Source organism: Heloderma suspectum, chromosome 3 (assembly GCF_057233095.1).
Source record: "Heloderma suspectum isolate Gila_16-S chromosome 3, 16-S_ref, whole genome shotgun sequence".
Classification (NCBI taxonomy): Eukaryota; Metazoa; Chordata; class Lepidosauria; order Squamata; family Helodermatidae; genus Heloderma; species Heloderma suspectum.
In genome coordinates this window covers 121,567,828-121,584,001 of record NC_139460.1, presented here as the reverse complement: position 1 = coordinate 121,584,001, position 16,174 = coordinate 121,567,828, and the positions used below count along the sequence as shown (strand labels likewise).

General features: G+C 41.7%; 1 protein-coding gene across 2 annotated transcripts in view; it reads right to left on the bottom strand.

The window, feature by feature from the left end:
• The window catches only part of OCA2 (OCA2 melanosomal transmembrane protein), a 287,533-nt gene that overhangs the window by 114,302 nt on the left and 157,057 nt on the right, over positions 1-16,174 (bottom strand). For both annotated transcript variants that reach the window (XM_084841774.1, XM_084841775.1), the window contains exons 15-17: positions 5,967-6,114; positions 4,162-4,219; positions 1,792-1,900 (exon numbers count right to left, since the gene is read on the bottom strand). In XM_084841774.1, the coding sequence (XP_084697900.1) occupies positions 1,792-1,900; positions 4,162-4,219; positions 5,967-6,114 (315 nt within the window). The remainder of the gene's footprint in view (positions 1-1,791; positions 1,901-4,161; positions 4,220-5,966; positions 6,115-16,174) is intronic.

Below are 16,174 nucleotides of genomic sequence, written 5' to 3'. Positions count from 1 at the left end.
GGGGCTCCAGTTACAAGGCTCCAGATTCAAAGACCATATTGTAATGAATACTACTGTTTGTTCCATTCCTTTGAATGCAGTTGAAGTTATTATTTTCATTAAACTGCTAACTGTAGGAATGATGTCTTAACATCTGTGAATCATTGCTAGAGTGCACATAAAACAATGAAACAGTGCTCTGCCTCTGTTGTGAATAATCCAGTACTGCACAGTGTGCCATTAGAGCTCTCAAGACTGTGTGTGACTAACTGGTTGAGTCTTTGACTAGTCATGCTGAAGTCTGGAATCTATTCCCAATAAAATACCTGTGGGACAACTCTCTGTGTGTGAGGGAAAGCCAGTCCCAATGATATATGATTATTCATTTATTTATATATATATATATATATATATATATATATATGTGTGTGTGTGTGTGTGTGTATGTATGTGTGTATATATATATATATATGTATGTATATATGTGTGTGTATATATATATATATATATATATATATATATATATTCCCTCTCTCATAGATGCACATAAGTAGAAAGCAGAAAATGAATACTTACATCATAGATCATAGAATCATAGGGTTGGAAGGGGCCTACAAGACCATTGAGTCCAACCCCCTGCTCAGTGCAGGAAGCCTGATTCCCTTCCTTTGATAGGCACACAGACAGACAGACCCAATATGCTAATAGCAAACTCATTCTCTAATTCTGGATCCTTATATAGCCAAAATGGTACCACCCATGCACAAGAGGGAGGTATCAGCAGATTTAAGGAAATCCCAAGGTTTTCAGAAGTACAAAAAATAGGGAAAACCCCTAAGAGAGATACCCCAAACCAGCTCAGTGAACACTGTACATGCTCAGCAGCCACAGAACACTGACTGACTGTTGAGAGGAAAAAATGGAAAACCAGAAAGGGAGAATGGATTGGAGTTATCCTGGAAAGGGGCATGGTTGGCTGAAACCCTGAACAGGAGCCTGCAACATTTTGTTGCATCTTAAACCTGGCCTGGTAGCAGATGGGTAGCCACTAGCCAGTGCCTTCAGCGGAGGTGTTACGTGCTGAGATGGAGTGGCACCTGACAACTGCCAGGCAACCGCATTTTGCACTAGCTGCAGCTTCCAGACTAGGCTAAAGGGCAGCCCTTTGTAGAAACTCAGGGGAGGGGGCAATTGGGGTTAGGTCTGCAACACACAGGCAAAGGGTTAGACCCCCCCTCCCTCCCCAGCTACTTCTAGAAAGCAAAAATTATATTATATATCCTGGATCTCCTGCATAGTATCTAGTATGTAAAGCACTTGAAACACTCTAGAGCACTCCATAAATGCCTGCAGCTCAGTCCTACTGTATGTTTACTTAAAATGTCACACTGTACCAAATAGTGTTTACTTCCAAGTAAGCGTTCATGGAACTGCAGTTTAAGATATTCTGAAAAATATCCTGCCTTTCCATTTTCCCCCCTTTTAAAGTACCAGTCTTGGCAATAGTGGCAGCCAGGAAGAACATTTCACTTGGGAATATCTTCAGTTGTTGTATGGTTGGGTGCTGAGATCCCAGCAAAAGGAACAGAAAGATATGGAGGGAAGACATATGTATCCTTTACAACTGCAGAGTTAAAGGGTGCCATCATCCTTAAAAAGGAAAAAGAAAGGAATATCCATACAAGCCTTTACAATTCATGGTAAAGAAAGATGTCTCAGAAAGAACCCATGCTCCGCAAGCCAGCCGCACAGTCAACTACAGCACTTCTATTCTCCACTTCCTAACAAAGAAAGAAGACAAATGGAGCTTACCAAGATCTAGGTGAATTCCTGGAACAGAGGAATTAAGAAAGAACATGAGGATAACAAATCCTAAAACAGTCAGGCATTTGATGAGAAGCACTTTGTCGGTTATTCTGTGCTGTTGAGACAAGAGAATACATGGACTATGTGAAGGAAGTAATACTCTTCAGATGTATATTTTCAAACCAGCATGCTTTTCTAAGTTGTAAAAAAATGTGTTTACACTACCTGGAAGATTCTATTAAAATCACAGAGGGAACACCTGAGGTGTGATAACAATATTTTAAATTTAGAAAGGGGATGTGTTTTGTTTCTGCGAATTTTAACACATTTCATAAACACATAACACATATTTTATTTTATTTTAAATTCAGTGCAACACTTCTTACAATCTAAGGAATGGCAACCAGATGCATCTACATAAGTTTTCATCCTAGTTACACAAATAAAAATATATCTGTCAGTTACAGGGGCTGAAAATAAACATATTTGTTTCTTATAGCATGAACAGTAAGGCTGGAATACAATTTCAACTATAAATTCACATTTAGTTGTTGTTGTTGTTGTTGTTTGTATTTATACCCCGCCTTTTCCCCAGTACTGGGACACAAGGCGGCTTACAAAAATTAAAACATATACACTTAAAACATATGAAAATATACAAAAGTTAAAATATAACAACAATACAATTAAAATTATATTAAAACATTAAAACAGCATTTTAAAACAGCATTTTAGCAGCTTACCCCCAGGTTCCAACTATGTCCCAAAGGCCTGCTGGAACAAGAATGTTTTAGCCTGCCTCCGGAAACACATCAAGGAGGGAGCCATCCTAGCCTCCCTGGGAAGGGTGTTCTACAGCTGTAGGGCAGCCACTGAGAAGGCCCTCTCCTGGGTTCCCACCAAACGTGCCAGTGACTGTGGTGGGACTGAAAGAAGGGCCTCCTCAGAAGATCTCAGAACATGGGCAGGTTCATAAGGGAGGATACGGTCTTTCAGATAACCTGGACCGGAAATGACACCCTCCTAGCTGAGATCACATGTCTCATGGCCTATATGCTTAATTCTTTCTGTTTCCTTATAGCACTTACTTTTTTCCATCCCACTTTCAGGGTCACTTTACTCATTACAATTTTGCGAGGCAAAAAGACCCCACATTTGTGGTTGTGCCCAGAGAGCTTTGGCTATAGGATGGTATAGAAATGAAATAAATAAAAGAACTCCATGTCTGTGTTGGAAATATATGAACCCACAAATAGATTATCATATATGACTATCCTTCACATAAGTAATGTATGCGTGCACGTAGTGCTGAATCCAGATTTATGCTGTATCAACTGAGCAGGCCGAAGTGAAATTCCACAGCCCCTTCTTCCCTCAGCAGCCCCTCCAGCCCCCTGAAAATGAGAGAGAGCAGACCCTGCTGAACGGGGTGAGCTGTGGTGTGTATAGGGGGTGTCATCCTCAAAATTGGGCAGAGGAACTTTCCGTGAACAGAACCATGAACCCAGCCCATAGGTCCATATAAACACAGGGAAGCAACGGCCCATTGCGGTTTCCTAATGCATGTACTCACCATGAATTACATAGAATCATAGAATAGCAGGGGTAGAAGGGGCCTACAAGACCATCGAGTCCAACCCCCTGCTCAATGCAGGAATGTCTAGAATAATTATGCATGACATTCAAGATGCCATTTTCACCCATTTCCATATTCCTCTGCGCTTTCAATATAGGATATTAATAATATATGAAATAGCTCCAAGGGATCTTCTTTTCTTCACAAGGAGATTCTATCTCCTATATCTTCACTACTAAGGGCTTTCATTCCTATATTAGTCTTCATTTTTTCCAGTCTCCTAGGCCCATGTCAGGTACAGACCATTCCCCTGGATAAATCTATATGGTTTCCTTTTTATTTATTAAAGCTAGCAAACACCATCAGAAAACCACATTAAGGGGTGGTTAATAATAGCTATGCATCAAAATCTGGCATATATATTCAAAATACTTCCAAATAAATCAAAGTTAATTTGAAATATAAAGCAGCCTACAGCTCTGAAAGTATTACATTACAGCTTACGGACGCGAAGCAGAGAAAAGGGCTTGCTTACCAGCCCTTTAATTACCAGCTGCATTAAGTGCTGATACTTTAGGGCTGTTCCAAGTTGCCTTTGCTCTTTTGAACAGCTCTGTTAAAATTGTCAAATGGATCCAGGTTTTTCTGTAAGGTGATGCTTTCAAAAGATGAAAGGGGGAGGGCCATGGAAGATTTCAAAATGGAAGATGTTTTGCACTGAAATGTACTCAATGTGATAGGAAAGTGAATAATGACAAAATATAGGAGGTAGGGTTTCTCAGAAATATGAAAGCATTTACCTTTTTTTGGAGCTCCTGAATATTTATTTCCCAGTTTTTATCTTCCTGTGAGATTTGCCTGAAACAATAGTCCACATATGGAGATTTGCATTAATAGAGAGTTCTTTCAGAACTGTCATTCAAAGATGGCACTATTACCTATTTTGTCATTAATTAACTGAAACCAGAATTCTGTACCCACTTACACTTAGTGAAGTCATATCAAAATTAATCTGAGTCACTTCACTGTAACCATATAAAGCTTTTCTAAGGCTCAGCCCTAGATCATTTTGTTACCAAAAAGGCAGGGGTGGGGATATAACTCACCACACTTCCCCCAAGTCATGAAAACACTCTAGGCTCTGTTTACTGCATCTGTTAACAGTGTAAATCACAAAACATGAAGTCTGGTATCCACTCAAAACCTCAGCAAAAACATTGAGTAGTTCTGTGCAGTATGCCATAAACCGCAAGTTTTGTGCTACCAACCACAAGTCTTTACCTGACATATCCAGTCATGATGTTCATGCAACTATGCAAATAAATTTACACTAACAGTTTTTGGAATATTTTACTACCCCAAACCAAATTCCAGTGTATCTCAGGGCAATAAAAAGGCCCAAAACAAATCCCTGCACGTGGAGTCAGAAGAAGAACACTTAAGTCTGTTTCCCTAGATCAGTTGACTTTGAAAGAAAGAAAAAAACATGGGGCGTTTTTTATCCCAATACTTTCCACTGGCTGGAGCAAAAACCCACTCCAGTGAGAAAAAGAGCAAGCAAGATGATCAAGAGGCTGGAGCAACTCCACTATGTGGAAAGGCTATAATGTCTAGGACTGCTTAGCTTAGAAGAAAGGAGGGTAAGGGGAAACATGACAGAGATGTACAAAATTATGAATGGTGTGGCAAAAGTGGATGGGGGACATTTTTCTCCCTCTCTCAAAATACTAGATCCCAGGGTCATCCCATGAAGCGTAATGGTGGGAGATTCAGGACAGATAAAAGGAAGTCCTTCTTCACACAGAATATAGTTAAACTATGGAATTTGCTACCACATGATGTAGTGATGGCCACCAATTTGGATGGCTTTAAAGGACAAATTCATGGAGGATAAGGCTATCAATGGCTTTTAGTCCTGATGACTATATGCTACTTCCAGTACTGAGGATGATATGCCTTTCAGTACCAGTTGCTAGGGAACCTGAGAGGGAGAGTCCTGTTGCACTCATGTCTTACTTGAGGGTTTCCCACAGGCAGCTGGTTGGCCACTGTGTGAACAGAATGCTGGACTAGACGGACCCTTGGTCTGATCCAGCAGGGGTCTTCTTATGTTTTTAAGAATTATTAGATTTCCTGAGATATTTTATATCCCAGTTTCCAGGAAGTTTTTTTAGTCTTTTAGTTTTCAGAAAGAAAAAACTCTGTAAGAGCAAAACTCAAGGTTTGTAGCACAAAAGAAAAATGGATTCAGAGAAGCAAATTTAAGGGCCCATTCAGAATGGTTCTTCACTCCTGACCATTAAGCTCGCTACATGAACTAGATTTGGGGGCAGGGGCATAAGGGAGGCTGCAGGAGGAAGCAGGAATCTGTTCTACTATTGGTGTCCATTCTGCTGGTGGACAGATCCCATTGGATACAACCCCCCTACACACACAAGCGCACACAAACACACACGCGCACATGCACACACTTTAGAATATATATATATATATATATATATATATATATATATTGCTTTTAGAATGCTTTAGAATAAGCATTTTTATAAACATCTCCCATGAGCTGACTAGCCTTTTGCAAAAAGCTAATTGACAGGGGCCTTACCTATGGAATGTTTTGAGCTTTTTCCTCAGCAATTGCTCCAGAGTAAGAACTTTTTGCACTAAGAGGCACTTTACAGCTGTTTCTTCTCTGCTGGCGGGGTTAATTCGCTGTGCTGTCAATCTCCAAACATGGATTTCATGTTTCATTTCTAAGAAGAAATATAATTATTTAGCTGAAAGTGAAGATAGGATACCTTAAATCAGCTTCCCTAGCCACAACAGAAGTAAATGGTAACATGCATACGGTATCTTCAGTAAAAAGTTAAACCACTTAAAACAGTACAGTGGCTAATATTATTCATTGAGAGATATAGTATAAATCTTATTTTTCTCCATTCATTCATTTATTTCATTTCTATACCGCCCAATAGCCAAAGCTTTCTGGGCAGTTCACAAAAATTAAAACCAAACAGCACACAATAAAACAATTTAAAATGTATAGAACATTAAAACCACAATATAACAATACAACCACAATAAATCCTAGCAGCAGTGCAGGAGTTTAAAATACAGATTTAAAACAGCAAAGCTAAAAGTTTAGAAAGCTAAAATGCTAAAATGCCTGGGAAAATAAAAAGGTCTTCACCTGGTGCTGAACCTCACTAGGGAGCTCATTCCAGAGCCAGGGTGCCACAGCAGAAAAAGCCCTCTTCCTAGTAGCCACCCACCTCACTTCCTTTGGCAGGGGCTCACGGAGAAGGGCCGCTGACAATGATCTTATGGTCCAGGCAGACACATATGGGAGGAGGCGATCCTTCAGATAACCTGGCCCCAAGCCGTTAAGGGCTTTAAATGTTAATACCAGCACTTTGAATTGGGCCCGGAAATGGACTGGCAGCCAGTGCAGCTGAAAAAGTACTGGCGTAATATGAGCTCACAGGCCAGTCCCTGTTAACAATCTTGCTGCCCTATTTTGGACCAGCTGAAGTTTCCGGACCGTTTTCAAAGGCAGCCCCACGTATAATGCATTGCAGTAATCCAGACGAGAAGTTATCAGAGCGTGGATAACTGTAGCTAGGCTATCTCTGTCCAGATAAGGGCGTAGTTGGTATACCAGCCTAAGCTGATAAAAAGTGCTCCGTGCCACTGAGTTCACCTGTGCCTCAAGTGACAGTTCTGGATCCAAGAGCACCCCCAAACTACGAACCTGATCCTTTAGGAGGAGCGCAACCCCCTCCAGAACAGGTTGAATATCACCTAGCCGGGCAGACGAACCACCCACTAACACAGTACCTCCATCTTGTCTGGATTGAGTTTCAGTTTACTGGCCCTCATCCAGTCCATTACCGTGTCCAGGCACTGATTCAGAACAGCCACTGCCTCACCTGGTTTTGATGAGAAAGAGAGTTAGAGCTGGGTGTCATCCACATATTGATGGCACCTCAGCCCACACCTCCGGATAACCTCCCCCAGCGGTTTCATGTAGATGTTAAACAGCATGGGGGATAAAACAGAGCCCTGTGGAACCCCATGGCACAATCGCCATGGCACAGAGCAATAATCCCCCAGCACCACCTTCTGGAATCGGCCATCCAATTAGGAGCGGAACCACTGTAGTGCAGTGCCTCCAACTCCCAACCCAGACAACCTATCCAGAAGGATACCATGGCTGATGGTATTGAAAGCCGCTGAGAGGTCCAGGAGAATCAAGAGGGTCGCATTCCCCCTGTCCCTCTTTTTTTTGCTTTTTTTGGCAGGGGGTTCAAGGGGAAGTCCTCGAAACACTAAACTATGTATAAGTAGTACAGCCTATGCGTGTCTACAAGCCATATCCATGAAGGATCTGCTCAGGGCTTTGGATGAATACACAGAGATTGAGCAAGACCTGCAGACACAGTCCTGCCCCACACCCACCCAATGTGGCCAGTGAATACAGATTTATCATCTGAGTAGGGCTCTTATTGTAAGGACTGCAGGGAAAGGGATGTGAAGTGCTGTGAAGTGAAGTGAAGTGAAGTGAAGTGAAGGGATGTGAAGTGCTGTGAACCCTCAAAAACCAATGCTAAATATTCTGAAGTCCAGGAAAAGGTTGTTTCGGCTCACACTTTCTGTTCACACAAACAAGACCATGAAGATGAGCAACAAGTGAGAAACTAGCATGCCTCGGGTCATCCCATACTTGTTCGTTTGATCGCTAGAGAGACAGAAAATTCCAGTGAAGGTGGTGTAGAGGTTGTGCGTCCCCTGGCACTTCTATCAATCATTTCCTAAGTCTGTTCTCCAGCACATTACTTGACACTGGACTGGAGTCCATTTCAAGGACCAGGCATGCAGAAATTCAAGTGTACCATACAGAAAATGTGTGAAGCTGGAAGTGGTACTGTGTGGATACAGTCTCGCACTACGTATTGGAGCATTTTTAGCACTAATGTGCTGTGACAGGCATTTTGCTCACACATATAGTTAATTCTTAATTTCAGCTAGGTTAAATATTCATGGAATCATTATTCTTAGCTCTGTCAGTTTGTGTAATTACTTTATCTAGAGAGCACCGGGAATCTGGAATCTTATTCAGCTTTTAAATCCTCTTCTTTCTCTTGGCATCTGATCATTCTGATGTATAAAAGATTAATGTAGAGTTTAGTCTAACATAGACCTCTTCATAGTTAAGCATCAAATATAATCCCATTGTCAATATAATATGGTGGTATTTAAGCATTCAAGGCTGCATATTGTCACCCTGCTTATTTAACTTATATGCAGAGTACATCATGAGAAATGCCGGGTTGGATGAATCAGAGGTCGGAATTAAGATTGCTGGGAGAATTATCAACAACCTCCGATATGCAGACGATACCACCCTAATGGCAGAAAGCGAAGAGGATCTCAAGAGCCTCTTGTTGAGGGTGAAAGAGGAGAGTGCAAAAGCTGGTTTGAAACTCAACATTAAAAAAACTAAGATCATGTCATCTGGCCCTATCACTTCCTGGCATATAGAAGGGGAAGAAATGGAAGCAGTGACAGATTTTACTTTCTTGGGCTCCAAGATCACCGCAGACGGTGACTGTAGCCATGAAATTAAAAGACGCTTGCTCCTTGGGAGGAAAGCTATGGCCAACCTAGACAGCATAGTAAGAAGCAGAGACATCACCTTGCCGACAAAGGTCCGTCTAATCAAAGCTATGGTTTTCCCAGTAGTAATGTATGGCTGTGAGAGCTGGACTATAAGGAAGGCTGAGCGCCGAAGAACTGATGCTTTCGAACTGTGGTGCTGGAGAAGACTCTTACGAGTCCCCTGGACTGCAAGGAGGTCAAATCAGTCCATCCTAAAGGAAATCAACCCTGACTGCTCATTGGAAGGACAGATAATGAAGTTGAAGCTCCAATATTTTGGCCACCTAATGCGAAGAGAAAACTCCCTGGAAAAGACCCTGATGCTGGGAAAGACTGAAGGCAAAAGGAGAAGGGGACGGCAGAGGATGAGATGGCTAGATAGCATCACGGATGCAATGAATATGAACTTGAGCACGCTCCGGGAGAGAGTGCAGGACAGGAAGGCCTGGCGTGCTATGGTCCATGGGGTCACGAAGAGTCGGACACGACTGAACGACTGAACAACAACAACAATTTAAGCATTCAACTTGAATCATGGTGTTTTTTTAAAAAAAAATACCTCAGCTATATCATTTATAATCTGAAAACCTATCCAAAACCTAAATGGAATTTCTGATTGATTTTTTCCCATTCATTTCATTCCATTTATTATATCCTCTGGACAATTCACAAAAATTAAAAACCATTAAAAATACATGATACAAGATGCAAAACAATTTACATAAAAACATACAAACAGACAGCACACACCCAGACAACATATATATAAAAAAACAACACAATCAAGCAAAGATAATCCAAGACCTGATTAAAAACTCATTATATGCTGCCAAATGCCTGAGAGAAGGGGGCACTCTTAACCTGGCACCTAAAGGATGACAATGTTGGTGCCAGGTAGGCTTTGTCAGGGAGATCATTGTATAATAGGGGGGTCACCAATGAGAAAGCCCTCTCCCTTGCTGCCACCCTCCGACCCTCCCTCAGAGAAGGCCCCTGGAGGAGGGTCTTAGATGTTGAACAGTTCAGTACAGGTCAGTTCATGCTGGGAGAGGCGCTCCATCAGGTATTGTGGTTCGAAGCAGCGTAAGGCTTTATAGGTTAAAACCAGCCCCTTGAATCGGGCTCGGAAGCATAGAGGCAGCCAGTGCAAATGGGCCAGACTTGGTGTTATATGTTTTGACCTTCTTGCCCTGTTATCAATCTGGGTGCCACATTTTGCACAAGCTGCAACTTCTGAACCATCTTCAAAGGCAGCCCCATGTAGAGTGTATTGCAGTAACCTAACTTGGAGGTTACCAGAGCATAGACGACTGAAGCCAGGTTAGCCCTGTCCAGAAAGGGGCGTAGCTGGGCCACCAACTGAAGTTGGTAGAAGGCACTCCATGCCACTGAGGCTATTTGAGCCTCAAGTGACAAAGTTGGCTCCAGGGGTCCCCCAAGCTATGAACCTGCTGCTTCAGGGAGAGGCAACCACATCCAGAACAAGTTGAGCACCCTCTATCCAGTCAACAGAACCACCCACTAACTGCTCTATCCTACAGCCCCTGTGATGCCCTGCCAGGGACTATAGTGGAAGCACCTTGGATAGCTCCTTTAGAGTTCTGACCAAAACTCGGAGCAGATTCACCGTCCCACTGACATTGGAGCCACCAGCTTCCACTGCTTAGTGTTCTATTCAGATGCTGAGGAATAATACTTTTTAGATCTACCAGGCAATATATTTTGTGTTCGTTTGCAATTTTATTAGGGTATAGGCTGCTTTGAGTTTAACGAAGGTGGCAAAAAGATTTTGCAAAAGTAATACGAAAACCACAGAGTTCTCATATTTTGCCCATTATTCATGTGGAATTTTCAGATGCATATAATAGTCCAAACTGCAGGCAAACCTCATGTACTATGAACTCTGGAAAATAGCCCAGGCTGACAGTGTAAACAGAAAGTAGAAAATTATGGGAAGAATCTCAAGTTATCCGAGATCTTTGTTCAGATTAATAGCCCATGACAGTATCAATTTAATTGCTTGTTTCTGCAAGATATATCTGTTCAATGCTCAATATCTAGCTACTTTCCACATACACTCATGGAAACCTGGAAATGTAATCATTATAATAATTTATCATATAAGATTTTAAAGCCATTTGACTAGCCACAGCTCTGAACTGAAGTGGTTCAAAAATAGTGCATTGGAAATTATTTTTAATAGTAGTAGTTATTTATCATTCTATAGTACTTTGCAATGCACAAAATACTTTTTTTTCTTATTTATCCTCACAATGACCCTGTGAGGTAGGTTAAGCTGAGAGATAGCAATTTATCCAAGACTATTCAGTGAGCTTTATCGTGGACTGCAGGTTTTAATCTGGGCTTTTCATGGCCAAACATAACATTATGCCACATTTCTAGGTTTCTGGTGAAGACATGTTTTCAGTGAGGAAACAGGTGTCTTGACAAAGAATTGAAAGTAATTCAGCTGTCAGCCTTTCCACATTGTCTCCCATCAGGTGTGGGATGCCTGATGAAATAGACATTCCTGAAATGGAATGTCATAGACATTACATTTCATGAATGAAATAGACATTCCTTGTCTATTTAGATGAAGCCTTCCCCAACTTAGTGTCCTCCAGATGTTTTGGACTACAACTCCCATCATTCATCTGACCATTGGCTTTGCTGGCTGAGACTGATAGGAACTGTAGCCCCAAAAATGTGGAGGATGCCTCACTGGGGAAGGCTGCCTTATTGCCTTGCATTTTTCCCATTCTTTAATTTATCAGTGTCCAAAATGGTGCCAGTAATACAACTTTCCTTGTCTATTTAGATTTGAGGGTCTGCTTTCCTATCATACACCCCGTGCCTTCTGCCATGGACCTCAGCTAGGAAATACATCTTCATAACAACAAAACTGGCCTGTTTCACCACCTGTTTACCTACCCGTCTCTTATTTGCACAATAGCAGCTCAGTGCCCTTTTACATCATCAGTGGAGCAAGTTCAAAATCACAAATTACTGCTCTTCGCTCAACTAAAACCAGACAATGTAATTTGTTACTGAGAAAATTGCATCAGCCTTGAAAACTATCAAAACAATTCCCATTTACTCCCTCCCAAGACACTGTAACTCAGAGTGTCATGCTTCTAGGTCACAACATTTCCAAAATTAAGTTAGTATTATTTTTCATTAAAGTATAAGCTTGCACTTTGGCAACTGTCTAGAGAAAAAGAAATCTCTCTGCAATTCATTATACTCTTTTCAGAAGTGGATATATATTGTTCACTTTGGTAACAAAAAAAAAAATTCTGCACAGTTAAATAATTGCTGGGGTCAAGAAAAGAATAATATATGCAACCAGCCATCTAAACCTGATGTACTCGATAGCCTGTATTAAGTGTGAGATTGCTCTAAAAAGGAGTATGGTTTTACTGAAAATGGTTTCAGTAATAACCTGAGAAATGAATATTTCACTTACATTTGTTCATAATGAAGTTTCTTCAGGACATAAAGTACATTTCTGAAATCAATAATGGTGTGCACAAATCACTTTTGGTACATTTTTTATGGTATGTTGGCAAAAATTAGAAAGGGCAGGATTGTATTTGTTGAATAAAATAAGACTCTGCCTACAAAGTGGGTGTATTATTGTCCTACACACCCATTTTGGGGGGTGGGTGAGAATTTCGTTTGCTTCCTCTCTTTTTTTTCTTTTCTTTTGTAAGAACATACCAAAATACCAGACTAGCGCTTCATCAAGCACAGTGCTGCTACTTCAAATGGCAGCATCTCTCCAAGATGGTCTCAAGGAAAATTCTTTTCCAGTCCTGCTACCTGAAATCCTTCAACCCATGGGTGTTGAACCTCTTTTAGCCTGAAGGCCAAAATCTATTTCAGAGAAGCTTTCAGGGGCAGGCTGGGTCAAAGCAAAAGGGTATATCAGCATATTTTTGGTTAAAGCTTTTACTGTCAGTAACATGTCCTTCACATGGAGCTTTTATCCTACGATTGAGATTGCTCCTTCACAGAAGTTTGCGGGCTCTTTACATGATGCCATAACCCTGGCGTGATCATCCAAGGCGTCTCCTGCACTAAATGCCCTTTGTTCCATTTTTAAATAGATTGCAGATAATGAGCTATCAAATTACCCCATTGTGTTCCGCTTCAGTTTCCTCCATGAAAAGAGTAAAAGTGGCAAGAAGAGGAGCGAGATCAATGAAATATAATGGAGGACTCAGCTACGGGGAGAAGGTGGGGGGAGGGGAAAGGAGAAGCGGGGAAAGGAAGCATATGTAAAGGGAGTCAGTTGTGATCCTGCATTTAAAATGGAAGCAGGATTTTAGGCTGGTGTAGAGATGCCCAAAGCCTTAGGAGAGAAGTCTGATAAAGCCTTGTCTGCTTGAAGACCAGTGCTGGAAGGGGTGTTTGGTAGAGAGGGATCAAGGGGTTGAGCATTTCCATCTGCTTCACTCCACCCACCACCTTGGAGCCTGATAAAGCCTGCTGCCTGAAGACCAGTACTGGAAGGAGTGCTTGGTGGGGAGAGGCTGAGTAATGTCAAAACTTTGGCGTATGTGGGGCTTGAAGAATGACTGGCAAACTTTACCTCCCCAGATGAGAGATGTGGAAGGAACTATGAGAGGACATGCGGGTGAGAGCTGGAGGAAGGAAGCCTGTCAAAAGTAAGAGGTGTGGCTGCCAACCTGTGCTTGTAGGCAAATTGTGAAGAAACCTCATGTGAAATGGAGATTTATTCATTTTTTTTATTATTTCTGTATTGTGCTTTATTCTCTCTATTGTTTAGTGCTTAGTTGTTGGATTAGTTTAGTTTATTTGTCCCATTTTATTGGATACTGTATGTATTGATATTCAATACATTGTATGTATTGAATACATACTTCTATTATGTATTTATCTGTCAACATCATGGTTATTTGTAATTGTTTCTATTGTATTTTTTGAATATATATATATATATATGTGTGTGTGTGTGTTTGATATTTTGTAAATTATATTTACTGTTACTCATGTGTTATGTTGTGAGCTACTTTGGGCACAATTTTGTGGAAAGGTGGCATGCAAATAAAAGAGGTGGTGGAAGAGGAGGAGAGGCGTTTCAATGCTTTAGAATGGAGAAAAACTGCACAAAAGTTGGGAAATCACCAAATGGTTGGTAGTCAGGGGAAAGGGACGTAGCCATCTGACAAACCCCAGGGAGCCAGGTATACCCCAGGCAGACCAGATTTGGGCTCCAGGCCTAAGACTCTACATGCCTGCTTTAACTTAAGATGCCAGGAATTGCTGTATCATGGCGATGGCTCTTCACAAGCAACACCTCATCACACCATACCTAATTTAATTTGATACTTTCACCGAACAGCCTATGCATGTTTACTCAGAAGAAGTAAACCCCACTGGGTTCCACAAAGCTTTCTCTCAGGTAAGTGTGCATATCATTGCGGCCTTAATTATCAAAGATTATGACTTCAAATTGTCTGATCACTTTATTACACATTATTAGAAAAACGTGGGTAGAATCATAGAATCATAGAATAGTAGGGTTGGAAGGGGCCTACAAGGCCATCGAGTCCAACCCCCTGCTCAATGCAGGAATCCAAGTCAGAGCATCAAACATGATACATGATTGAACTAAGGGTACACTCATTCGCAATTGTGTCTCTAAAGCAAGGATGGGGAACCTGCAGCCCAGGAGGGTTCCCTTTCCAGCCCACCCATTCTTTTGGAGGCCCCCACCCCCTTCCCCCCAAAGCCCCGCCCTGCTGGGTTTCCTACAGCTCAGGGCCTTTAAAGCACAGGAGGGCAATACATGGCCCATGGGCCACATAAAGCCACTATGGCCTTTTTTGTGCTCCCCACTTGCTCTCCCTCTAAAATTTGGTGGTGTCATCAGCAAGGGGGGGAAAGCGCCTTTTAACATTTTGCTGCTGAATTTTGGTGGTACAGTGGCAGCAAAAAGGAGCTAAAATTGGTGCAGAAGTGCCAGGATTTGGGAAGGCAACATGCCCTGCCCAGCCCCTGGAAGTCGCTCACCCCTGCTTTAGAGTCTAAAGGGTTATCATTACATTTCAACATTTCTGTAGCGAAGAGCCTTTCTACACAAGGCATTTATTGTGCGCTTGTGATTCCTCACTCACGGTAGTTTGTGGGTGCTTTACATGACATCCTCCTCCTCCAGGGCCTCTCCTGTGCTTTGCAACCATTATAGCATGTGTGTGTTTTCGTAATGAGGAAAGTTTAGGATTTCTCTGAATGTCAGCATGAAACCCTCCTATATTTGTGCAATTCTGCTCTACCACAGCAGCACCTAGTGGTTGTGTAATGGAACATGTAGGAAGGTAGAGAAAGAAACCCCCAGGGAAAAAAACACATGTAAAGTGGTGAGTTAAAAGCCTCAATATGTAGAAAAGCCTGAAGACTGTAGCAAATATAAACCAAATTTCCAGCGTATTTAATGCGAATTCCTCACTATATTACTAAAGTGGGATGTCTCTGCCAATGTTATAGGCTCCCTTCTCTTACAGAGAAACAGCAGGGGTGAGGATGACACCTCCCTCCACTTCTCCCCAAAACTAGCAGAGACTGAGGGCTGCACATACTCACAGTCATTATGCAGCCAGGGAATAGCCCTGGTCCAGAGAGCGGTGCAAAGCAGACGGTAGCCCACAGCCACCCAGAGCTGGGAAAAGGATACTTTGGGGGATGTAGGGCAGCCAGCGTGCTTCCTCCAGACTCAATTCCCTCCCTTTACCCAGTGAAAGTTCACATGTCCCAACTTGTCATATTATTTTTATCCATGACAGAATTAGGATGAAATCTGAACAATCCCAAATGCTGTTGTTTTGTCCTTTTGCAAAAGACAAGTCGTTATTTTTCAAAAGATGACTATGTATTCCTTGTGGAATTTGAAAACATCACAGGGAAAAGATGTACAGAAGAGACCCAATCATTATCTGTTCACTAAGGCAGTTGAAGAATCAAGAATGTAGGAAGTTAAAAGATGCTGTGAACTAGGTTAGTACCAGCTTCTCAGATTTTGGGACGATTGCAAAGCTACAGGCTTCAGTTGAACAAACAAGAACATTCAGTTGGGAAATCAGAACATTTATTTGAAGCTCATTAATTTCAACAGAGTTGCCATATGCTGTG